The following is a 27,143-nucleotide window of genomic DNA, read 5'->3' on the forward strand; positions in this document are numbered from 1 at the left end:
CATAACGTGAGGCCATAACAACTCATTTCTGCACCACCCAGAGCAACGAAACGGCGGTTTCGTGGGTGGCACACTGCAGCTCTCGGGTGCATAAGTACACGTGCCTTGAATGACCAGGGTTCAAGCCCGTGACTGCTGAATACGGTGCTGTTTCTTGTATTCTGTCTATCTAGTGAACTCCTCTGACCTCAGAAGATTTATTTATTTATTAGCAGTTATTTATTCGTGCAGTGCCAAGACAACTTGTTGTGCTCGTCTCCTGACACTGTTCGAAATCAATTCTAAAATAATTAATTAATTATAAAATAGTTTTGGGGAGAAGGGGGTTGAGACCTTTTACTTGATAAGTTCAAAAAGAGAATAAGAGATGCGAGTCTGAATTAATTTATTTTCAAGCTAACTTGACGTCAAGCCTCTGCCAAGAAAATCTCGTCAGAAATATTTTCTTGTTTTAATGGAAGAAAGGAGCAGGTGGCTTATATTACCGCATTTTTTTTTCTTTTTCTGGCTTGCCTCACCAGAAGACCAACCAAAAGGTGGCATTGAAAGAGCTATATTTTTGTTGGTTCCCTTTGACGGTAGAAACGAATCGATCTCGACCTCCAGATAGAGATTAACTACAGAGAGAGAGAGAGAGAGGGAAAAACCTCCAACTATTAATTTAATGGCTAAAAGGACATTCTTTAAACAGTTCCAAAGGGAGTCGAATCTGGGTTTTTGGAAAAACAAACTTAATTTTTCTTATTGTATCAACAACAAGGCAATCAAAAAAAGTCAGTACAGCCAAAAATTTAGGTATCTTTCTTAAAGAATCATTTTCCTTTGATGTCCATGTCTCTAACATGGTGAAGGCAGCTAGCAAAAAACTAGGTTTCCTGAAAAGAATTAACCGAGACTTCAATCATTGGCACTATTCATCTTTCGTATAAAAATCTATGTTAGGCCAGCCCTAGAATTTGCCTTACAGGTCTGGTCCCCACATGCAGCTTACCAAAAATTAGAAATTGAAAATATTCAAAAGAGAGCAATCCAGTACGTTTGCTTTAAAAGTGGCCTTGAATACAATGAGAAATCCTACCAAGAGTAGTGTGTATTCTTTGGACTCGAAACTCTGGAAGAAAGAAGAGATAAAGCCGACTTACTCCTTCTTAACTAATTTTAAATGTTACCCTGAATTGCCCTCATCTCGTCTCACAACTAAATTTCAACGCTTCGATAAGAGCGTTAAGAAACCATCCACTGCTGAAACCATCCTTTACGAGAACAAATTATGGCTACTACAACTTCTACAACAGGACTGCAAGATCAATGAACAAAGCAAATATGATATTTGACACCCCCCGGACACTTCAAGAGGCAACTGGAATTGTTAACCTCATCCATTACCTGACTTAAAATGGACTCTTCTTTTAAGTTCTAAGACTCTGATTGTGTAATGTGTGTGTGAAGAAATAGCAGTGCTCTGCCTAGGACGGATGAGTCCTACTTTTATTTATTTAATCTGTACATTTGAATTCAGTAGTCTTCTTATGTACATTTACTTTCTCTTTACTTTGGGAAATGTATACTCCAAGCTTCTGCTTTGAAGCTGTGTAATAATGCTTTGTAGCTGCACCCTCAGGCACGTTTGTTTGCTGTTTTGTAGCTGTTAATAATAATAATAATAATAATTCGCTTGGTCCTAAAGAAGAAGATGCAAAAAGAAATGTCACTGCGAAATTACGTTGCTTAAGCCAATAGATCTTCAAACAGTGTCTGAAAGTGACTCGAATGCTGAGGATGCAGAAATAAGAATGAAGTTAAGCCCCAACAGCACATTTCAAAAGAAAGACAGGAAAAAAGTCACAGAACATGTACCTCACTTGGAGACTTACCACGATTGGAGAACATGCCAAACTTCGCACATTATGAATAGAAGGACGGCATTTGTACACTATGAGACGATCCACTACTACTAATCTGTTGGACATTCTCTTCAGAATGCAACACGCTTTAAATGAAAAGGCCGAAATTGATATCATATTCCTTGACATTAAGACAGCTTTCGATAATGTGTCGTTAAAATAAATAAATAAATTTTCTGTTTATACTCCGGGACGACCAAACGGTCAGAAGAGTTCACAAGACAGACAGAATACAGCACCGTATTCAGCAGTCACAGGCTTGAACCCCGGTCACTCAAGGCATGTGTACTTATACACCCGCGCGCCTGACCACTAGGCTACGGCGGCCTTCACGTGAAAACAAATTGAAAGTTTATTTCCACATTGAGGGCAAACTATTGCAGATCATCGAGACCATTTTGAAGCCAAGGCACCTCATTGTACAACACCAAGAATTCCGTCAGAATACACCCTCGCTTGGGGCATCCCTCAGGGAGGTGTCTTATCAGTTTTGCTGTTCGCTGCCGCCCTGGAGCCTTTTCTGGCGCGAAATCAGAATTTTATTTCCTACGCCGATGATATTAAGTATTTTGTTGTTTCTAACGAAGGATCTCAGGTGTCCGACGTCAATTTCCATGCCGACGCTAGCTGTATGAACTGGAGACATACCTACGCAAAATCGGTTTGTGGCTAAACTCAGACAAGTCAGCACAACTAACAATAACTAATAAGAAGATAAAAAATGAAATCAAATTATCTATTAATGGAGCACAGATTAAGAAAGTCAACTCATACACCGACCTAGGAGTGACGTGGGACGAGGGCCTTACCCTTCCAAAGGCACTTTCAGAACACGAGAACAAAAACTCTCGCTGCCATATGGGCTGTAAGACAGGAAATAACTGAGATTCGAAACCAGCAACTAGTGACCCAACATATCCAAAGATGTATCGTTTCTGTATCCTTATATGCTTCGACAATTTGGTCCTCTGCTCCAAATACTTATATCAGGAAATTTCTCAGCCTGGAATACTGGTTGCTCCGGTGGTTAAATAGGATTGCCGGGAAGCCCTTCACAATTTCGAAATCCATACTGTACGCAAACTTGAACACACCTCCGTGGACTCAGATGATCACGATGCGAAACATCTGCACTCTAGCACAACTTCTCACTGGGAGTTTAGATGCCCCTCAAATTGAAAATGTTATAGTAAGGCCCCGGAGCCTGCTTACACAACCCTCATAGTCTCCGAAGCGCTCTCAATAACACGGACGGATTAAGGCGGATGTTTCCTGTCAATACTCTGGAGCTCTTTAGAGACTTCAAAATAGACCCGGACAGGTACTGCCACGATAAAACGTACAGGAAACTCATTGCAGCGGATCTGTATACGAAACTACAAATATGATGAAGAATGTAATTCAAGAAAGACTTCAAGTGCCCTCGAACTCATAAAAATCTTAAATGAACTATTTATAGTGTCTCCAAAAGACTCTTATAGGACTGAGGGTATTCCTCTTTGTTTAGAGAATGACAATCAAGATCAATTGATAGTGTAGATGACGATGTCATTTTTCTATGAATGTATGATTTCTGTATCTATGTAATTTTTCCTCTATATATACCGTATATCTTATGCATTTGCTAATATTTTATCCTATGTTACACTCTAATAAGTTTAGTTGCATGTATGTATGCGCCACCCTCCTAGATAATTTCTGTACAGGGGTGTTTGTTGAATAAACTGATGATAATAATAATAAAAAGATGAGCAACCAGCAGTCTCTGTCGTTCAACAAGAGGGCAGCCCTGTATGACAGCTTTGCCGAACTGGCGAAACCGGTGTAAAGGAGCAGATTTAAAGTTTCGAATGAAAACGAGCGACAAAAAAATACAAATTGAAATCGGAGAAGAGTTGGTACAGTTCGGAAAACAAAGTGAAGATGCGACACTCGTGACCCTGATCTGATAAACCTAATGAAATTGTGAACTTGGCGATACTGCGGTCATCACTGACATCCACCCTCGGGGCAGCTGAGTAAGCTCTGCAAATCCGAAACCAGCAGATGTTCCGTTTATTTTCTGGGCGGCCGAGGTCACAAGAGATGAGCAAAGCGCCCGGAAAGAAGCAGCGTGTGGAATATGAAGGACAAAGAGATGCTACTGATAAATTGAACGCCGGGTTGTCTAGCTCAATTTCCGAAATGTCATGTTTAGTTTTTATTTTCGCAGGGATGGCGCTATGGATTTCCGTTATTATTATTACTATTTATTGTAAACAAATTTTTGATGAATATATTGTATCGTATTATTATCTGTTTATTCCTCTTTCGACACACTCATAAACAGCATAAAGCTAGAGGGTTTTGTTACATTATTTCAATATTTACAAAGTTATTTGCGAAATTTTGAAAATCATAAGACGTAGAACATGTGGTTATTAACATTTGAATCTGCTGGTACACATTACCAAAGATTTCTTTCTTGTGCATTTTATCGGAGTATAACTTCTTTGGATCAATGTATTTATAGTATTAAAAAACTTAATATTTTCTGGGGGGGGGGGGGAAATCTCCTCAGAGTGTCAAGTTGCTCTTGGGGTTTGGTTCTTACCCATTTCTTCTCCGTCGCATCGCCCGAGGGCGAGTGATCCAACTTTCCACTTTACATGCATCCGGTCTATCTGTTAATAAATGTGCCCGAGTTAAATAAATGTTTCTTGTAATGATGATTTGCATCCAAGCTGTGATGTCTGGGTTAGTATACAGGACCGCCCTTCAGATAGTAAACGGCTTCCCGGCAATCCTGTTTAGCCATCTCAGGAGCTAGTATTCCACATCTAGGAAAGCCTTGATGCTACTCCCAGGAACCGATGACCAGATAGTTGATGCATACAACGGAATTGGCGTAACACATTTAAGAACGTATTGGATCATCGGGCGGGGACTTCTGAGGCCGGTTAACTCCTGTGCTTGTGATCTAGAGTGCTGCGTACGTCTTCTTTCTTACATATTCAAAGTGAAGTATGAAGGTTAGTCCTTCATCCCAACTAAGCCCGAGGTCGACATGTGGGGGGAACCTTTTGTTACTGTGGTACCACAAAAATTGTTTTTTTTTTTCTTTTTGTTGGTGAAGGCCATTTACACAATTTTCTTTTCATTTACTTTCAAACCAATGCCGTCTAAGTATTCTTCAAGCTTTCTTATTGTATTGTTTGCCTCCTCGCTAAGATGAAGTGCAGTTTCTTGCTCTTTAGAGGTAATTAAAATTTTTAAATCATCAGCATGCGTAGAAATTGTTTACAGTTTTGAGCTAGAAAAAACAGTAGGTGCCTCTGCGAAGAAGGTGGCTGACAAGACGCTCCTTACGATACTCCTCTGGAGACTGGATGATCGTAGCATCGAATATTCTTTTCGAGTAGGACCCAAACATGCTCAATTGGGTTGAGATCGGATGAGTTGGGTGGCATGGGAGGATGGAAAAATCAGACATAAGTTACTGATTTGTTTCCATTAATTGCAGTAACTCTTGTAGGGTGTTGGTTAGAACGCTTAAGATGCTTCCTGTTATGAGAAAATACTCCAAAATTACTGTCAAAGCTGGGACAGAGATGTTGTCACAGGTTGCTGCTACGTCCAAAAGATGGTATCCAGCTTGTTTATTTTTAATGCTTGCTCTGTCCGTAGTAGTGTTTCCATTAATTTTTTTAGAGTCGACCTTCGTGGGACAACAGAGTGCAAGTATTGTGGTCTGTCCCCAAAGCAGCGCTGATTGATGGTGTTTAAGATTGCCCTTTCGAATATTTTTTGCAGAGAAAATCCAGTGGCGTTAGGCCTGAAATCTTTACTGGATTTAGGGTTGTTTATTTTTGGAACTGGTTTCACATACACACTGTAATATCTTTTCCAAATTCCGGAATAATCCTCTCTTTTGGTGGAGCCGATTCCGGAATAAAAATATGTGCCGCACATTTTTATTGTGAATAGAGGAAGCTAGTCCAATCCTGTCGTTGGGGAGACAGTTAATCGGTTCTTTTAAGTTATCCCTAGTAATATTAATCTCACGTAATACTTCGTTTACAGCTCAATTATTTCTTGCATCTAGGGGATATTTTTTACTATTAAATTCTATTAAAGTGGTTTTCTTTTAAACTGGTTTTCATTTAGGGGCATTCCGAATGTGGTTTCTGTACAATCTTCAAAAAGCCGATCTTTTTTACTTGTTCTCGGGCGGTTTGCTGGATTCGCCCCTTTTCCTAAGCCACGTAGCCGAATAGTGGGTCGTCGAATATGCGAAGTTCGGCTGTAGTGCGCAGTGACAATATCTCGCGCGCTAAAAAAAAACAACTCGCAGAAAATGGCCAGTAGCACGGGCTGTGTACGACTCCAGGGGGTCGTTGTTCGAACAACTCTCGAAAACATCTTCTTAATCCGCGATCAAGTTCGTCAAAAATTTTCAAACCAATTCCCCGAAGAGCGTAGCAGACAGTTCCGACGCAAGCTGCAGTAGCGCAAACCAATTCCATCTGAATCCCTCCGTTAAATACAGTTAAACCATGCGTTGATCCATCAAAGATTACGTTATTTATGAAAATTGAATAATTCGGCACTACTTACATGATCCGAACACAATTTGACACGTCTGGGTATCCAGTGGATAATGGCGAAAGGACATGTGGCAAGCCAGTTTCAGCGTTAACCTACGAAATAAAGACATCGTCAGTCACTTTGCGAGGGTCATTTATTTCTTAATCAGAGACGTGCCTCTGCTAAAATTCTCTTCAGAGGAAATTTCACAGTCGCGTCTGTTCAGGTCCGGATTTAAGAGGTTGGCATCCATCGGCATTGAACTAAAGAAGGCCAGTCTACCCCACAAAATTTAGAAAACTGCAGATCGCGGAAGAAAATTTAGGACATTTGGGATAAAACAGCAGCCACACAATCGTAGTTTGGAAAGTGATTGACTTAGAGGGCGCTGGCTCATTTGCCTTTGCATAAATCCGGGCCTGTTCATTTTAAACGAAAACTGTTTAATTTAAAACATTTTTATTATAAATTATCTAATAAAAATTTAAAAAATAAAACTTTTACGGAATGCATTTAAAAGCAAATAAATAAAAATGCAAGCTGCGTGATTAGATGGGTCAATAAATCAAAAATTACCGCAGCATTTAGCGCTTTAAAGAATGAAATGAATTCTTTTTCGTGACATTTCCAATGCACTGTATTCATTCTCAAGAAACATTTCCCTTCAGCCAATTAAAGCGGTAATTTCCGTTATCGTTATTAGTTTCCTTATTCATTTCACTTTACATATTCATTTTCAATTGATCTTACTTCTAATATTACGGAATGCATTTATTTATATAAAGAATTAATAATAACGAAAAATTAATAATATATTGTACTGATTTATGGATCCGCAACACTGCTAGTAACAGCAATACCCAGCAGCCACAATGAAATAGAGACAAGTACACCGATGAGCCAAAACACTATGACTAGCGAGTCGTTATGCTACTCGAAGCAACTGCGGGTGGACTACGGCGCGGGTCGGGACACGGTTTAAAAAACACCCGATACTGAGCTCCGTTAATCAGTGTTACCCTTGTTCTTCAGATGGGAAAGGCTGAGGACTTAAGAGAGTTTGACAAAGGCCAAATTGTAATGGCCAGACGACTGGGTCAGAGCATATACAAAAACGGCACGACTGGTGGGATGCTTACGGCCAGCCGTGGTTAGTACTACCGAAAGTGGTCCGAGGAGGGAAAACTCACGAACCGCCGGCGAGGTGCTGGACGACCACTGCTCATCGATGCTCGAAGTGAGCGAAGGCTCTGCCGGATGGTAAGTGGCAGTTGAATTCCAATTACCGGCGAGTTACGCCACAGTTGCCCAACAGAAGGGCAACTGTGGCTAACTCGCCGGTAATTGGAATGCTGGTGACGGGAGTAATGTGTTACAAAACACAATACATCAAACCCTGCAGAAAATGGAGCTGTGTAGCCGCAGGCCGCTCCAAGTGCCCATGCCAACCACGGTTCATCGGCGACAGCACCTACAATGGGCATGTGAGCGTCGAAACTGGACCTTGAGGGATTGGAAGAAGGTCGTCTGGTCCGATGAATCATGTTTCCTGTTGCACCATGGCCCCTGGATGCACCATGGGACAAAAACAAGCCAGTGGCGGCAGTGTCATGATTTGGGCGATGTTCTGTTGGAATACCGTGGGTCCAGTCATCCATATGCCGGGCACTCTGACGTCTACTACCACATACCTAAACATCATTGCTGACCAGTTACACCCTTTCTTGGCAACGGTCTTCCCCTCTGGCGGTGCTATCTTTCAGCAGGATAATGCGCCATGCCAAACTGCCCGGATTATTCGAGACTGGTTCGCGGAACATGAAGATTTCCAGGTATTGCCCTGGGCCCCAAATTCCCCAGACATCAATCCAATCGAGCATCTGTGGTTTGTGTTGGAACAGCAACTGCGATTTGTGGCGTCTGAACCACGGACCTTACAGGAGTTTAAGGATCTGCCGGTTACGTGTTGGTACCAGATACCACAAGACACATTTAGAAATCTTGTTGTCCATGCCTCACTGGGTAAGAGCTGTTTTGACTGTACGTGGAGGACCAACATCATATTAGATAGGTGATCATAATATTTTGGCTCATCGGTGTATATTAAGTAAGTGTATGAGTAGTAGGAGTGTTGACCTGTCAGGTGTAGTTACAATGGGGAAAATTATTAAAAAGCATTTTTTCAGGAGCTTTTTTTTTTTTTTTTTTTTTTTTTTCAGGAGCATTAGCAACTAAGGCCATATTGCTCCGGGATATGCGGTGGTCATTCCCTGACCTTGCCGCATCCTCCGTATTTCGTAGTCACGGGCTCGAACCCCGGTCTAATCAAGAAGCGTGTGCTACGCACTGCTGCTCCTTCCCACCTGGCTACGGAGGCACTATTAAAAAGCGCCTGAAAATTTAAAAGCAGATTACAAAAAATTAAATAAAAGAAAAGAAAATATACAAATAGTACTTATTGCTATAGATTCTAAGATTTTAACTATGTCATCAAGGGCCCGCAGCCGAAACCAAGGGAAATACAGCAAAGGTCTCTGTCGGGTCGGCTATGATATATCCCTCTGCTCACTTTTTGTGTGATACGTACATATCATAACAGAAACAGAGGCCTTTGCTTTTTGCTGTATTTCCTTTGGTTTTGGCCCTTGATGACATCGGGAAAATCTTAGAATCTATAGCATTAAGTATTATTTGTATATTTTCTTTTCTTTTATTTAATTTTATGCAATCGGGTTTTATTTTTCAGGCGCTTTTTAATAATTTTTTCCATTGTAACTACACCTGACAGGTCAGCACTCCTACTCATACACTTACCTAATATATTTTTCTATATATATATATACATATATATATTTAAATAAAGCTTCCACGAGTGATTAAAATATGAATTGGGCTCGCTGTTGGTTTTGCTCTTTTAGAAATGGCAGCACAGTACAACAAACATCTTCGAGTTGTAAGAAATGCCTCTCAAGATGCAGCTACCTCCGCAATAAATAATGTGTTTTAATTCTGTTCGGTTTTGCATAACTTGCGTGGATATTGGAAATGCTGTTTTTCTTGTAATTTGTAATAGCTGAAGGGGTGTTTATCGATAATAAAGTGAATAATGAGAATAAAAAGAATTATCGACATCTAACCCTGTTTGCCAGCAAAACTTTCGCTCAAAGTAAAATAACAGAAATTTTGATTTGTTCTTTAGCCATTATTTAAATGAAAATTATCAATTTTGTATCTAAAACGCAGTAAAATTGAAAAATTAGTACAAACGATTTATTTCAGTTTTTCACTACAATGTGCTGGCTCATATTGAAGCTAACAGTGCAAGTGTAGAGTAAATGTGGCACAAAACGACAGCCAGGATAACCCAATTTACAGACAAAAGGATACAATCATCAAAATTAACTCCCTCCCCCTCTAGTACACCACAAGTGGCACCATCGCTCACGACCTCCGTCGTTTTATCATTTCTCGCCGTCTAATATGGTTACTTCATTTTGAGCAGAACCAACAGCTGCCTCATAATTTATTGAAGGGATGGGGTTAGAAACAATCCGCATATTCACTAAAAACGAAATTTACAAACTATAATAGTGATGCAAAATTTTAGCGCAAAAAGAAAATGCACTCAATAGTTGGGGGGGGGGGTCTTGGGGTTATTTGAGCCCGTGTTGGTTCACACTAATCGGAAGTTCTTACGAACCACTCCGCCAATTTCATCTGTTTGTGCAAATGTGACAATTTAACCAGAATAGTTTTAACTATTCTTGTTAAAGATGACCACGCGTCTCTTTATTCTATGTTTCGTGACTCGATCACGCACGCAGAGCGACTTAAAACTCGTTGAAAGTTCTGTAGCAACGTAGAGCACGCGCTCTTTATCGCCGCTGGATGTCCTTACCTCATGCTGAAAAGAATCTCCCCGGAAGGGGCAATTTTGATGAGTTTGTTGGGCACTGTGACCATGTGGAAGTTGGCCTCCTTCACGTTCCTGAAGAAAATGTCCGGTTTCCAAATCCGGTCCGCAACATCTTCTCCATTGAGGGTGACTATGCAGTCGATGCCGTATCGAGAGAGGTTCAAGCGTTCGTCTAACCACGACTGGCGCAGGTAGATGTCCATGCTGTATTCCTAGAAAGGAGGAAAGAAAACTTGCTTCACTTTCTGTCTGTCTACGCAGTTATTTTTAAGCACGAACGAAAGTGTTACAACGAGTACGGGTTTATTGAATTCCTTTCATTTATTGAATCTCGGTTGAATTCCTTTAATAACAATGTTATCTGAGCGAAATATTTCCGAACAACAATTCGGGACACATTTGCAAAGTCCATCTATGCCCAAAATAGATTATGGATGACCCCGTGTTGTAAAAACAGCTACGAAAAGATTCGAATGGTAGAAAAAAAAAAAAAAAAACAGGGGAGCGGTGAATTGAGATTTTCGAAGTGCGGCAAAAGAATTGAATTCCCTTCCCCGTCTTCGCGGATAAGGGGAAGATGAATTGCCGTAACTACATTATTTTTTTTCTCTTCTTCCTTTTTTTTTTCTGGTTGGGGAGATGTCCCGAAATCGAAGAAAACGGTTCACTCTTTTGTAGGAATTTAAAAAACAAAAACAGCCTCAGAAGTCGTACGAATATGAATTTTCATATTAATGCGGTTAAAAAAAACACCCGAAAAAAATGTTAAATATAAAAACAAAATTTGGGTATTAATACTTGACAAGTTACGAAGACACATTTTGTGTACCGTTTCCAAAAGAACTGGTTTTTTTAAATTTTTATCCGATACCCTCTTTCTTATGAAATACTGTAGTCACTTTCAAAAGGATCTCTGATCACATTTTGTTACTTTTCTTCTACGTGTTTCGGTATTTTTATTTACTTATTGGTTTTTGCTACTTAAACACCGTTCCGTCCATGCACCGGAACGGCCGCTAATTTCAGACATTTCGACAACGAACACCATCGTTCCCGTGTTTTGTAGTCCCGCGGTCTTGACAACTCGAAAGTGTGCAGCAGAATTTATTGGAACAGATAACGGGTGTTTTGAAATGATCTTTGGCGATATTCGTCGGAACAAACTCGCTGTTAGGTAGAAATAAGTGACCACTTTCTTAGGTATGCATCTACCTGATAGCGAGTACGTCCCCTTTAGCCTTCAGAACAGCTTTGGGTACGTTGTGGCATGGGCTCAACGAAAGCAGTCAGAAGGATGCTGCTTCCCGTTCACTCAGTTGCTCCAAACAGTCACCACAGTAGGCTGAATCCACTTCCAACAGGATAACCGGCCATGTCACAAGGACATGGTCGATTATCTGCCGGATAAGAGTGGTCGGAAACAAATTTCTAGATAATCCGTGGTATTCAGATGTTGCTCCACTGTAGAAGGGGGGGGGCACTGTACCCCAATAAAATACTCATCAAACCATTACACAGCCACCATCAGTCTCTGTCACTGGGGTACATCTTCCCATTGTCACACAGACCGCTGTGCTAGGGGTGGTTCTGGAGCATAAATTAAGCTTTCACCCTCACCTCATCCATCTCACAGCTCCAAGGTGAAAAAATTTTCAGGCTCAATCATCAGAATCACCAGGAACGAATGGGGCCTGTCCAAGCGGTCGCTTCAGCTGTACTATAAAGCTGCCCTCCTTCCGATCGTGTCGTATGCTGCAGGTGCTTGGTTCCACCGAGCTACATTGGTAAAAATGATAGGCAAATTAGGCTCTATGCAACGGACAATGCTTTTGCTGTCCAGGTCTTAGCTCGGACCCTTCCACTGGACCTATATGTAACCTTCCGTGGCCTGACCTTTAGAATCAACAAGAAAATTCCGACCAAGATCTTGGACATTGAGCTAAACCTGGACACTGACCCTAAGGCAGAGAGAACACGCTGTTATAATGAGATGATAAACATCTGGTAGACAAGATGGGACACTTCCACCAAGGGAGCAGTTACAAGGAGATTCCTGCTGGATGTGGCTTTCTCCTCCTCTAAGTCAGCGCAGAAGTGGCTCTCTCTAACTCTAGAGACACCATTCCTAGTCACTAGGCATGGCTCATTGAACGAGAAGCTTTTCCAACTCAGCTTAATACCCATAGACGTTTGCTACTGCGGGACCAAGGAGAATTGGTTCCACCTTCTCTACGAGTGCCTGAGGCATGACTTAGCAAATACCATCCCTCTCACTGAAAATCAACTGGACATTCTGTTAAAGACACCAGAGAACCTGGCTGCCTTCCACAACCTCGACGCAAGTATTCACGCGCAGGAAAGCCTCATACAGAATAATAGGCTACGAATGGAGATCCCCAGACAGCAGCTTAAAAATTATCTATATTTTTTTATTTTATTAATTATTTTTATATAATTTTTTAATTGTATTTTATCTATTTTTAAAAGAAAATTCTCATTTTCTCTTCGCGCTCCGCACTAGCGTACTTTTTTTTTTCTCACTCCCCTTCCCCCGCTCTCCACTAGTGTAGCTTCGCTCTCTCTTTCTTTTTTTTTCTTTATTACACCACGGGATTTTTTCCCCCCTCTCTCTTTTTTTTTCTCTCTTCCTGTGGAGTGGGCTCCCAGCGGAGTCTGGCTCACCTGGCAACACCAGGTGGGTCAGAGTCTCTTTTGAGACGTTACGTGATATACTGGAACTGGCCCATCTTTCCGTGGTGTGGACGAGTACCCAGAGTGATCTGTCCGGGTGACTGATGCTTCTGGGTAGCCAAGAGGCCAGAACAGAACACACACATCTACGTTACACAGAAATCTGGCCCATTTGTAGTGATTCTGTTCTTCACAGAGAGACGAGGCGGAGTTGAACTAACGTTCTTTACAAAAACACATGTGCACACATCAGTCTCTGTCATTCGCTCCTGACAAAATGAGCCCGTAGATTCAGACTGTTATCGCCATATTCCGGGTCTACCATTGCAGAAACAGCTGGACGCCGGATTCGTTAGAATGTCTCCGATCTTCCGCTGTTCACTGTTTGCTGCTTTTAAACCCGCTGTACCGTATCTTCTTTTTTTTTTTTTTTTTTTGGTTGACAGTTATTTGGAACTCGGTTGAAGTCGTTGACTGCGGTACTTCACCCGTGACAAGATACGTCTACTGCGTTCTCTTTAGTTATCGCTGGGTTGTTATTCGGCCGACTGCAGTCTTTCCGTTACCTTGCACGAGTCTAGTCTGCCTCCTTTGGCTTCCCCCAGCAACGAGATGTTTCTTACCACATGATTGTGGTTTGCTGGATGTTATTTGGTCACTGGGATCCTAGACGTGTAAACCCCAGCAGGGCTTTAGTTTCCGAGATTATCATTCCGGAGCGTTTGGTGCCGACTGCCCAAACTCGCTTAAATCTTTCGCGTTGCCCACTCAGAACGGTTCAGGATGGGCAAGACGGAATACTGCATGGCACGGAGACCCGAGGCTGTTATTGGAGAAAAGCGCCCCACTGAAGTAATTCCGAGATCTCATTTATTATTTCCTCTGTTAAAGCCCTGATCTTAGAGGGTGGTGTTTAACAGAGCTAATGACGCAATAAAGATATTTAATGATGTAAAGGTATTTAGTAATAAGAAACTTTTCGTACAATGCCTTACATTGAGGTTCTGGGCATTACGTTGCAAGTACCATTAGGGTGCGGAACTTTTTTGAATTAGATGTTAAAATTGGGAAATTTAAAATTTTGATTAATCAACTGTCAGTTTTTTAACTGCGAGTTTTATTTATTTTTTTTCCAACGGGAATGTAATTCCCCAACTTCAGTTTATTCTAAAGTCGTCGTCGGTATACTTCCGAGACAAACTTAAATCGATTTTATTTGAAGAAAAACCGCACAACCAACGGGTGTTCGCAATGTCCACTCTTCAGTACGCGCTTTTAGTTGTGTAGCTACGAGAGTAGTTGCGTGCCACGACCGTTTAAAATCGGTTTAACTTCGTTTCAGAAGTACAGAATATGATGACGTTTTTTAAACTAAACCGAGGACGGGGAACGACTTTCCTATTGAGCCGAGAAAAAAAAAAAAAAGGTTCAATAAGCAAATACAGCACTACAAAACAAGGGCCAGAAAGAGTCAAAATTACAATATCCATAATCTAAATCTATAAACTCGTGTGTGTGTGTGTGTGTACGCGCGAGGCGGGGTGCCCGTATTATTAGTGAAATGTCACCCGTCGGAAGCATATTGTCGTAAGTGAATGAGTGTTGGTTCGTAGTTCTGAATCTATAACGAGTCCTGTACAGCAGGGGTACTTAACCTGTGGGTCGCGAAACAGAATTTGGGGTCACTAATAATTTCGCCTTATGAAAAGGGATTGTGGATAACAAAAAGTTTAAGAACCTGTGCTCTAGAGCAGTGGTGTCCAGCCTTTTCCGTATAGGGGCCATACTGAGTGATTCGAGAAAACTTAGACTTGGTGTGTGACATTTTCCATGTCTTGTGACACGTAAAAGTAAATTTCTATTTTCATGTTGCCGTTTTTTATTTTCAGGCTATATATATATAAAAACGGAAATTATTATTATTATTATTTATTATTATTATTATTACTACTAGCCATATAGTGCAAGGAAGCCTGAGGCTTATGCTGCACCAGCCAAAAAAAAAAAAATTTCCCCAATTACCCTGAGTGAGAGAGAGAGAAATAGAAGGGAATCACCAAGAAAGAGAAGAATGATGATATCCATCTCAGGACCCTGGGTGTGCCAAGTCACATATTCATCAGATGTGAGCCCCTGGGGGTAATCCTCAACACTTATGTGCAACAAATCTGTCAGCGATTTATTGTTTAGATTTTATTAAAATTATAAAAATATGACTTATTTCAGAAATTTAGACCCCTAAAAGGATCAGTGCTTTTCAGTGTTAAGGTGAATAAATAAATATAACGATACACCTAAAATCGAAGATATTCGAAAATATTTTAAGTACAAGACACATTTACTGAACAAAACTTAACATTTAATGAGATGTTTCAGGCTGCATATTTTTAGATAATTGCTCCAAATTTTGTTGAAAATTTGCAATTCTCAACACGGAATTTTTTTTTTTTTTTTTTTTATGCGTACCCCAAACACGAGAGGTATTAGAACCTATAGTACTTAGTACCGTGCTTGGGTTGGAGGTTGAGAAGACGAAAGAAGATATTTGTTGACATTGGACTTGAACTTCTGTAGATTGTAATTTTCAGGAAATACGCACAAAGGAAGGTTGTTCCAGAAAACGGCAGTTGAATGAATAAATGAGGAAGATGAAAAATTGGTTCTGTGGGTTTGAAGTTGGACAGTAAATGGATGTTGGCTGGTGGCGGCACGTGTTCGGAACAGTGCCCATGGAAGTATCTGTAGAAGAGGCATACAGCAGAAACAGTACGTCTATGAGACAGCGAGTGGAGAGACTCTGTTAGAGATGAATCATTAATTAACCTAACTGCTCTCTTCTGAATAGAATCAAGAAGCCTGAGAAAGGTTTTGGGGAGATCACCCCAGATGTGGGAACAATATTCCATGGCAGGGCGGATTTGCGATTTATACAGAGTGAGAGAACAGCTATTTGGAAGAAAAGTAACGCCCAGAGCGAAAGAGAAAACCAATTTTTTTAGATGCAGAGGAAGCAATATTTGTAATGTGCTTGTGCCAAGAGAGATTAGAAGTCAGGGTAGTCCCCAAAAGAGATATATCATCTTGCCTAGAAATCGGAGTGTCACTAAAGATAAGCATAAGAGCAGAAGAATCCTTTTTGCGAGATATAAGAAAAGACTGAGTTTTAGAAGGGTTGAAATCAACTAAGTTGTCTTTGCCCCACTGGAGGATTATCTGAAGATCGGCATTTAAGGAATTGGTAGCATATTTTCGAGAAGTTGAAGCTGATTGAGCAGGACAAGGTTTCTCAAAATGGAAATTGGACTCCAATGTGCTATCATCGACAAAACTATGGATAGGATTTCCAGTCAATGGAAGAAGGTCATTAATATACAAGAGGAAAAGAGTGGGGGAAAGAACTGAACCTTGGGGGACACGGGCATTAGTGGAGAAGTTAGAAGACAGAGCCATCTACCATCACCCTAAGTGAGCGATGAGAAAGAAAACTGGATAACCAATTATAAAGAACAGTTGGCAAATCATAAGATGGAAGCTTGTTTAGAAGACCTTTATGCCAAACACGATCAAAAGCCTTTGAGATGTCAAGAGCAACTACTTGTGTTTCACCGAACCTTTCCATTGAATTAGTCCATACATGAGTAACATAAGCCAGAATATCACCAGTGGATCGACACTGGCGGAATCCATACTGGCGATCGTTGATCAGACGGAAGGTTTCTAGGTAGTTTAAGAGTTGGCGGTTAATAGATTTCTCAATTACTTTTGAAAGAGTAGAAGTAATTGCAATGGGACGATAATTGGATTGGAGGGATTTGTCACCCTTTTTAGGAACTGGCTGGATATGAGCAAATTTCCAAGCAGAAGGAAAAACACCTTTGGAATAAGAAAGTGAAAAAAGGCGGCAAAGAATAGGAGTAAGTTCGAGAGCACAGGTTTTGAGAACAAGTGGAGAAATACCATCAGGACCTGGAGTTTTCTTAGCATCAAGATTCATCAAAATCCTTCTGATATCCTTTTCACGGACCCCACAGGAGGCACTGAATGGAGCGTTTTCGGAATGGTGGGAGGTGTTTTACCAAGATCATTAATACATGAGCTGGAAGAAAAATGGGATGCTAGCAGGTCAGCTTTATCCTTGGCTGAAGTGACAACAGAACCATCTGGTTTGGACAGAGGTGGGAGCAGAGATGGGCAAAAGCTGCGGCCAATAGCTCTGGCAAGAGACCAGAATACTCGGCTACCATTAGGGCAAGAAGCAAGTTTTCTACTCTTAGCCTATTCAAACTCTAGTTTGGACTGATTACTAACTGTTTTACAATTGTTGCGAGCTTTGGTGTAGGCAGAAAATGAAACTGAAGAATTAGAGACAAGCCAATTACGATATGCAACGTTCTTCTCTTGAACAGCCTTAGCACATTTATTGGAAAACCAAGGTTTAGATAAAGGACGAGATTTTAAAGTGGAGTGTGGGATAAAGGATTCCATTCCTGCAAGAATAATTTCACTGACACGATCTGAGCAAACGTTGACATCAGAAGTTTTGAAACAGTAACCCGACCAAGGAAAAGAATGAAGAAACTCATTTGTTATTATGTTTCTTTTTAAATATTTATTTCATTTCATGCGTGAAAAAATTTGCTCGCAGACATTCGTTGATTTGAACAAAGTAGCCATTTTCATGGCATTTTAGTAAGTAGGCAAATGATGCAAGAATTCAAGCTTATATAGCATCAGTCAAAAAAAAAAAAAAAAAAACCACTTCACCCATCTGTACCCTCCAAGAATTTGTGTAGTTCTTCCTTGAATTTATTCAACCCGTCCGTTTTCACAACAACAGATGTAAGCCTGTTCCAGCAATCAACCACCCGCTGGCTGAAGGCAAACGCATCTATCCTTTAATCATCCTTCCTCAACTTGAATTTATCCCCAAAATCTTCAGATAGGAGAGCCTTGTAGAATTCAAGTAGTTTGTTTTTGCAATCTATATACTTATTTTTGAACCATGTTTTGGCTTGAAGAACAATGATTTCTAGTTGCACGCTGGGATTGTAGTTGTCAGCAATAGAAGTAAATGGGTTCTCAAACAATCATGTCTTTTTCGTGGGATTGTATATCAGCAAATCGATTTTCAAACTCGTCAAAAAGTAACCGTAATAACGAGAGGCAACGATTCTTTGGAAATACGTCTCTTTTAGCTCTGTACAACATTCTAGTTGAACTAAATTGTCTTGCTCAATTTACGATTTAAATAATAATTTATTCTGAAATAATTTGATGTCACCATACAAATCACAGACCACTTTTCCTTTCTGAATTTAAGAGCATTTAAATGATTAGAAATGTCTGTAAGAATTGCAAGATCAAACGCCATGTTTGATAGTTGTTTTTTTTTGGTTTTCCTTGTTTTTCTCTCATAAAAATATCAATTTCATGACACAATTTAAAGAAACATTCGTAACGTGTTGGAAATCCAATACTTTCCGAGAGAGAGAGAGAGAGAGAGAGAGAGAGAGAGAGAGAGAGAGAGAGAGAGAGATTCTTGATGCACAATGCGGTGAATTCCAATGGGAGGTGCAGCTCCGACTTCTATAATTTTTTTGGTTATTCTGCCCATAAGCCCCCCAATGTTTTTACCAGTCATATTTTTTGCACCGTCAATTGTGACTCTTACCAGGGTTTTAATATTTAATCCTAACCTTTCAAAAAGGTTTTCACCTGTAGTTGTTCCGTACAATACTCTGCAGATCAGAGAAATCTTCAACTGATACAAAATTATCGTTAATAATAATTCCACGTATGAAGATTATTCCTCTCCTTTGCTTTGTGATGTTGGAAGATATTGGTGGGTGAGTTTTCGGCCTTTACTTTTCCACATCAGGGCATTACCAGATGGCTTTCAGGCCAGTAATCATGAGTTTGAAGAGTGAAGAGGAACTGAGTGTTTCCATGAATTCATATTCATTAGCTTTCTATGCAGGGCTGTATACTTCAGGCAAAGGATTTTAGGAACTGACTGGATGCGAGCAAATTTCCAAGCAGAAGGAAAAACACCAGAGGAATAAGAAAGTGTGAAAACGCGACACAGCACAGATTCTGAGAACAAGTGGAAAAATGCTGTCATGTCCTGTTGATTTTCTGGCATCGAGATTGTTCGAGATTCTTCTAATGTGCTTCTGTCTGAAGGCCACTAGTGCTTGACGTGGTAGGTGGTGGTTTTAAAATGATCGTCTTGCAAGACAAAGAAAACAAAAAATATAATGCTACTGAAGCCTACTGTCTTTATTGAGGATGCATTAGCATTAATAGAGGTATATGATGCAAAAATCAGCAAAATTTATTTAAGCTATCAACTTCCACAACGACAGATGGAAGTTTGTTCCAGCAATCAACTACCTGCTGGCTAAAGGCAAATTTCCGCACATCTATTCTACATCTGTCTTTTTTCAATTTGAATTTATGACCCTTGAAGTGATTTATCTGGGCAAGAGGAAGAATCCCATCAGCATTGAGCATGCTCAAACTATTCAAGGCCTTATACACTTCAGTCAGATCACCTCGCAGGTGCCTAATTTCCATAATGCATAGAAACATTAGCGTGTACCAGTGGTGGGGTGTACAGATGGACAGAAGTTGCGACCAGTAGCTTTGGCCAGACACCCGACGGCTCGACTGCCATTTGGACAAGAAACAAGTTCTTACCCTTTGTCTGTTCGGAGTAAGGTTTGAAGAAGTATTTTGTTCACAACTGTTGCGAGCTTTAATGTACAGAGAAAATGAAGCTGTTTATTTGGATACGAACCAATGCGACCTCATGTTATTCTCTTGTAGCGCATTTATTAGAAATGCGAAATGGTTTACAAATGGTTTAGATAACAGACTTGAAAAATTTGTCAATAATATACACAAACTCTGCAATGGAGGATAAGTAAGGCCATGGTTAGGCGGCATCTTGAGTACTGATGGACAGAATATAGGTCTGGAGGTCTCACTTTAGGAAGGATGTAGAGTTGCTGGAACAAGTACAGAGAAAGGCAACCAGATTGGTGAAGGTAAGCAGTGAGAAAGGCTTCAGTTTTGCAAATTGCTGCGTCTCGAGACCAGGCACCTGCGGGAAGATCCGACTGATGTATTTAAGGCCTTGAATGGATTGAGTAATCCGAATGTGAATGCCATTCTTCTCCTTGCTGAGACTACACACATGAAAGGGCATATAAACATAAGGGTGGGTGAAGTGTGTGTGTTTCTATTTTTTTTTTTTTTTTTTTTGGTTGACGCTATATAAGTACTACTAGACGAGATGTTTGGGTGGCAGTAAAATTAAGGATGTCATACTTTCTAGCGATGATAATTTCACTACCAAAAAAAAAACAAAAAAAAAAAAACAGGTAAAATAAAATCATATCTTGTGCATGCAAGTCTGCCCTGGTTCAGGCGACCGAAAATTAAATTTCTAGTGTGTTTACGAAGTATGAAACGCATGTTTCTTTGTACCCACTCGCATACAGAATAGTCCATCGTATAGGAGCAGGCCTAAACCTAGCGATGAAGACACTGTAATAAGCTTACCATATTGGCCGCACTCACGGAACCAAGGCTGTTCACGTATATGTTCACGCTGACTTTCGTGGTGTTACCTGAGAATAGAAAGAAAAAAAGAGAGAAAAATCAATAGCTGGCTTCGTGAAAACAAAACTAGGAATAAGCTTAAAAATATGCAAATCACCACACAAAAACAGGTTACGTTATTGGAAGAGAGAAATGAATTCCGTGGTTGAATTTAGTGGGGCGGGGGCACTTCATCTGTGCGCCCAGACCGATGATATATGCGTCGTCCACCCTCCTCTTTAGGCAGGCAAGTGAATGCAAACAAGTTGTCGGAGAGTTCGATCGCCCCGCAAGTCGGACTTTTCACCCCGAAATTAAGTCGCACCAACCGTAGAATAAAAGCAGAGTAATCTTTTCTTATTTTCAAGCGCGAGTTGCGGTTGGTCAGTCTTTGGAAGTTCCTTTTCTTCCGCATTCTAAGTGAAAAGGAGTCAGTCCTAAATTTTTCCTCCCAACGATCGAAAGCAAATCAAAACACAATCCGAGAATGGTGCACTGCGGATGAACCTCACAGAAGAGCGCCACACATCCAGTAGACAACAGACGGTGCTGTTTATTTCCATCTGTTACAACTGACACAAAACAATCTCATCTAAAGAAGTCAGTGAAAATTAGCGAAGCTCTTTACACGGAAGAAACGCTTAGAAGAATCAGAATATTTTGTAGAGCATGGAGTCCTCCTTGGCAATGTGGTGGCTTCGCTCTTATCACTCGATTAGGTAGGACTGGATTCGATTCCAGTCTATGACTGAAGGAATTTCTAAAGTCCTCTTCGATCGGAGTTAGCCGTTCTCAGGAGGAGGAGGAGGAGGGAGTGAGTTCCCTCCGTGAGTTATGGGCTTTTCAGCCGCATAACATGCAAATCAGCCTGTGAACATACCCTTTAGAGATATAAGGGCGCAGTATGGTCTAAATCGCTGATGCGCCTACAAAAAATCCCACAACGATAACAACGTAGAGTAGGGAAACCTCAAATCTGTTAGGCTAATCACGTTTCACATTCGGTACAGTTCAACACTTACTTTTGACTTTTTGTGAGCCTCGGACACGTGACAGGTATGCTCAAAGGAAAGTGATTGTATACGAAACGAACTTTTCCACTCTTCTTGTTGTTTGCGTCAAAGCAGTTAAGGCGATGAGGCGTCAGTGCATTTTGTCTGTAAAGGGCATGTATTCTGTGGTCGGTTTGTCTGATTTTCTGGACGAAATTCTCGAGTTCCTGTTTGGGAGGGAGGAGGTGCAATGTAGAAATCTTGATCTGTGCACATCTTGACAGTCGTAATTCTGAAGCTGATTCCGTCAGGGAGTTGAGGGATGTCTAAGAGATGAGCCATAACAGTGGTTCGTAGCTGTGGGGGAGGGAGGACCCGTGTTTGGGTGGCCCACTTTAGAAGTCAGAATTCCCACGCTGAAATTAGCGAGTACTCGTAATCTTCGAGTAGTCACGTGCAGGAAGTGTTGTTTGACGTGCCACCGTAGAACGTTGAAGCGATTGAGGAAGTTCTCAATGAGATGTTAAAAGATGGAAGGAGACTTTCGATGCAGATTCAACCGGGTTCTGCTAACTAGAGCAGAAAGGAGTTGGATTCGTTTGATATCGAACATAGGACGTTGTTTAAAAATGAATTTTTCCTTTATACTCACATTCAGTAATATCTGTACTGTTTGTGTGATTATTGGTTCCTATTATTGTTTATTCAAGTTCCTATTTTTATGAGATGGCTGCAATCGTTAAATAATATTATTTATTAATGTAGAAAATATTGGTATTTAAAATTTTTGTTCAGTATAATACACAATTATTTCTTAGTTACTGTAAAATTTGAAAAAAAAATAAAAATTAAAGAATCACTATTACAAAAACACCCCGTATAAGTTCTGCGAAGGACCCCAGTGCCCGCAAGTAATTCTTGAACAGGGTGCCACAAATTTTGGAGCCAGCCCTGCACGATTGGAAGAAGTCCAACTCATCGAACTGGCCAATGACAGTTCTTTAGAAACAAGATATGGGGGCAAAAGTCGCTCGCAACATTTTGGATAAGTATTAGGAGTTAATATAACATGTTGGGTGAAAAAGCTTTTGAAGATTTTGCCACCGTTCACATCAACTTATTTATGTGAAACACGATTTTTAGTCATGACGTAAATAAAAAAGAAGAGCATTCGACTGTCTCTGATGCTTATATGCGATGCTCTTTTTGAAACTCCACTGAACTCAGATTGGAGTCCTTAGTTAAAGAGCTCAAGAACACAAATCACGTTAGTTTTTTAAACATACAATTTAATATGTTATATTTTTCATAATTTTCTTCATGTTTTTTATATTTTTCTGATTCAAGAAGAAAACGATTGTTTATGGAATTTCTTATTAACCCTTAGCATTTTTGCTGTTATCTTTTTACTGGTATTGCATCGGGCTCTACGTAATCCATTCTATTTACTGACTGTAATGAAGATACATGTTATGTATAAGACTTTACGGTATTGTAAAAAAAAATGTTTGGCTCAATAATTTTACTAATAAACTCTCAGTTTCTTCTCTTCTGTTAGTTTTTTTTTTTTATTATTTCCGAATCTTTCAAGTTTTGAAATTCGTGGCAATTAATTTATAAGTAGGAATCATACTATATATATTTTTATTGGGAATTTCAGCTCTATGTCCTTAAAGTCGAAATAACGACTTAGGATCCTATCTGCATCGATTTGGCCTCCTGATTAACCCTGCCAAATCAGCCCAAATTGGAAGCGCGAACCACTGAAATCCAAGCCTCTCGAGACTGCATTCCCTTCCCAGTGGTCAAGATGCATACGGACTTGAGTCGTCTTCGATTATAAACTGAGCTTCAACCTCCACATTGACAAGCTCACAGCAAAATTCTGTCAAATGCGCTGGACCACAAAACAACAACTGCTCCACGTTAGGGATCTGGATGTGGCTCCTCGGTACTTATGCCTTTATATATAAATAAAGTGCGATTAGATTTGAGGTTTTCCTCCAAATTAACACCAAAATATGTCTTCATTTTGTTGTATAGACATTTTAATGTGTAATCAAAACACGTGTCTGCGCGGGTGCCGTTCTTTTTTTCCATACAAATTGTATGGGAAAAAGAAATCCGTAGATTAAATGTAAATTTAATGTAGTTGCTAGCTTTAGGCAGTCCGAGCTCGCTGCACCTGTGTTTTGTTAGGCAAGACTCCTGAACGCGATATCTATCGTTTGTGAGTATATAAAAGTATATGAGAGAACAGTAATAAATATCAGAGTTGTAATTAAACTGAACGGGTAAGTTTCGAGAACGTGAAACTATAGAGGTTTACTCTGAGTTATATAAAATAATAATCTTTACGATTAATTGATAAGAAGATGATTTAATCACAGAAAAAGAAAAAATCGGCGTCAAATCTTTCTTCGATATTGCTACCGTTGCGGCAAACATGTATTAAATGCGGCGTAGTGCGTGCATTTCCTCACCCGTTTAATATTACGGCTGTTGCTATGGCTACTGTAAATGGACTCTCCGAGCAAGATTACGTTTAGAGCATTTTTAAAAGTGCTTACCTGTTCCGTAAGTGGGCCACGCCCTTTTGTCGTAGTCCTCGAGCATGTAATCGAGGAATGCGAGGCGATGCTGGCTCTGTTTCTTGCGGCGGTTGAACACGGGAGCGCAGGCCGTGGAGGTGTACGGGAAGTCTTCTACCCCTGACAGTAGATTCGTCTGAGTGGGTTTCGGCGTGACTGTGGGAGATGTGGTTGGCGAAGGCGGACTGGCTGCAGCAGCAGCAGCAGAAGAAGAAGATGAAGAAAGGTTTCCTTCGGCAGTTTCGGACCTGTTCAACGCGCGCGTGTTGTTCTGGTTGGAAACTTCCGTTGTGCAGTCGTTTCCTCTATTTGATGTGCACGTGACTTCGATAACGTCGAGAGCTTTAGGGGACGTCGCCGTCATATCGTTCTCCGTGCTGTTCGTCGTTGAATCGTAGCCAGAGTCGTTTGTATTGAGCTCCGAAGAGAAGTGCGGCACAGCCTTCGTGTCCGGTGATGGAACACTGAAAATGAAGAAAACGCTTTGTAATGCAAGCAACGTGATATTCCTTCAAACCTACAATTGCTTAACCACTATTGGTGTTGGCTTGACACGATCAAATCAGCCCAACTAGTAATGACCAAAAGAAGAAAGAAAAACAACATTGATATCCGAATAGGTGGCATCCTAGTAAAGGTTTCCTCCCACGTGGATGAAGGCCTAGTAAAGAAGGTTTCCTCCCACGTGTGATGAAGGCCTCTCTCTTTACGACGGCACTTTGATGAAGACCAAGACATACGCAGCTATGTAGGCGATTAGCAGGAGCTAGTGGAAGTACTGTAATCTTTTTATGTACTGTGGCATTAGTGTGGGGACTCCACACTAATGCCACAGTACATAAAAAGATTTACTCTTTCCGATCCCGTTCTATGCTTCTGTTATTTGGTCCTCAAGCGCAGCTCAGTAGATTCTGTGGGCTCGAATATTAGATCCTGAGATGGGTGAACTGGCTAAAGTTGACCTTCAGCCAGCTCACTCAGCAAAGATCAGGATCCAATATTGGTTGAAGTGCTTGGGATAAGTTGCCTGAGAGATAATTCGAAAATACGAAGTATGATTAGTTTAGGAGTAGTGAGTCTTTTTCCAAAATATGGCTGGTATGTCGTCGGGATCTTTATTGTGTGGTCATTTTTCGTATTCTTTAATGCTGACTTTAAATCATCTGATGAAGGCCCTCGTTGGTAGCACAGTTGGTAAGATCGCTTGTTCGTTATGTGGTTTTTAGGAGCATTAGCAACCAAGGCCATATTGTTCCGGGGATATGCGGTGGTCATTCCTTGACCTTTTCACATCCTCCGTATTTGGTGGCACGGGCTCGAACCCCTGTCTAATGAAGAAGCGTGTGCTACGAACTGCTGCTCCTGCTCACTTGGCGCCGGTAGGATCGCAGTCCCCCCCCCACACCGCATGGAAAAAGACCCAAGTTCGAATCCCTTCAACGATGAGAGGAATTTTTATGGGCCTTTTTCACAACGTGGCTGGGTTAGTCGGTCTCAGGCGAGGGATTTTTTCACCCGGAATCTCAGGTTTTTCTTCTAGAAAACAGAAAATCGACGTTGGAACACACGCAATTTGCAGACAATATCACAGAGCAGTATGACCTTAATCGCTGATGCTCCTAGAATCCTACAACTGATGAAATGGTCGTTGAGGAGCTCATATTTAACTCGTGCGAAATCAGGAAATGAGGCAGATATTTTCTTATCATTAGTTTGAATTCTAAAAAAATGTTTGGCAAACACTTGAGCAGTATGGAATTTGTCAGATAATAAAGTTCCATCCGAATTATGGAATTGTAACTTGCTGGTGGGTTTCTCCTTATGAATTCCAGAATGGTTTTGTATCTCTGTGAGTTATTAGACTACCCTGAACTGACTTGGTGTAGTTATTGTAAGCCTTTAATATGAGTTTTTAATTCTTTGGGGAGTTGACCGAATACTTCATAGTATCGTACCTCGCCTAATTGCTTATACGTATTCCTTTGGAAGTCTTTTGTAAGCTTCGGCTTACTAGTAACAATGAAAAAATAATAATAATATATACATTTAACATTGGATATTATTCCTGAATATAGTTTTGCTATATTCAACAATCATTTAATTTAATACGCCAACAATTTAAACAAAATAGAAACGGGTATTTAATCGTTTAAGAAGGTACGAAAGGGCGAGGAAAAATTCGCAGAAAGAAAGAGAACTTTGACCCAAAGTAGGTCAAGAAGACCGTTTTTCTCGAAAAAGGATTAGGGGAAAACAGGATGCGGTTTAGATATCCAGGACAGATTAATTCGACTGACTAGTATTTAGCAAGTGGATCTGGGTGTAGGTTGGCAAATTTTCCTTTATAATGTCTCCCGCGCAAAAATAATTCGGACTAGAAGGATTTAGTACTAACTGGAACTCCCTGAAGGCATTCGGTGTTCTTAAGGAATAATGTTTCATGAGACTATTGTTAAGGATATATATTAACTCTTTAGAACGCGGAGTTTGTAGGAGTTTTTGTATTTGGAGTGTACAAGTAAATTCTAATAGCTGTGAAGACACCCCCCCCCCCACCTGCAAAGTGGAGTTGTAGAAATATCGATGTTACTCAGGAAGACTATTTTAAAATGTACATGTTAACCGATGAGAATTGTCTCTTATAAAGAAAAATGTATGCTTAAGACCTAACAATATTATTACATGCATATTAAATTGTTCTTTGATAGTAACGTGTGTCTGGAGTAAATTTGTCTTCACTCTACACTACATTCTAAAAGGACACGCAGTTTTCCCTGCAGTCAGAGGCCCTAACGTATTAAAAATGAAGTAGGACAGCAGACATTACACGGCAGTGCTTGTGTAAATGGTAAAAGTTGGCTTTAATCAGCCAGTACAA

General features: G+C 40.5%; 1 protein-coding gene across 2 annotated transcripts in view; it reads right to left on the reverse strand.

The window, feature by feature from the left end:
* LOC150081156 (glycine receptor subunit alpha-2-like) overlaps positions 1-27,143 on the reverse strand; it is a 117,543-nt gene that overhangs the window by 16,645 nt on the left and 73,755 nt on the right. For both annotated transcript variants that reach the window (XM_090382058.1, XM_090382059.1), the window contains exons 2-5: positions 24,245-24,729; positions 20,644-20,711; positions 10,369-10,598; positions 6,501-6,583 (exon numbers count right to left, since the gene is read on the reverse strand). In XM_090382058.1, coding sequence (XP_090238184.1) covers positions 6,501-6,583; positions 10,369-10,598; positions 20,644-20,711; positions 24,245-24,729 — 866 coding nt within the window. The remainder of the gene's footprint in view (positions 1-6,500; positions 6,584-10,368; positions 10,599-20,643; positions 20,712-24,244; positions 24,730-27,143) is intronic.

Source organism: Mastigoproctus giganteus, chromosome 9 (genome assembly GCF_048544385.1).
Source record: "Mastigoproctus giganteus isolate SK-2022 chromosome 9, ASM4854438v1, whole genome shotgun sequence".
Lineage (NCBI taxonomy): Eukaryota > Metazoa > Arthropoda > Arachnida > Uropygi > Thelyphonidae > Mastigoproctus > Mastigoproctus giganteus.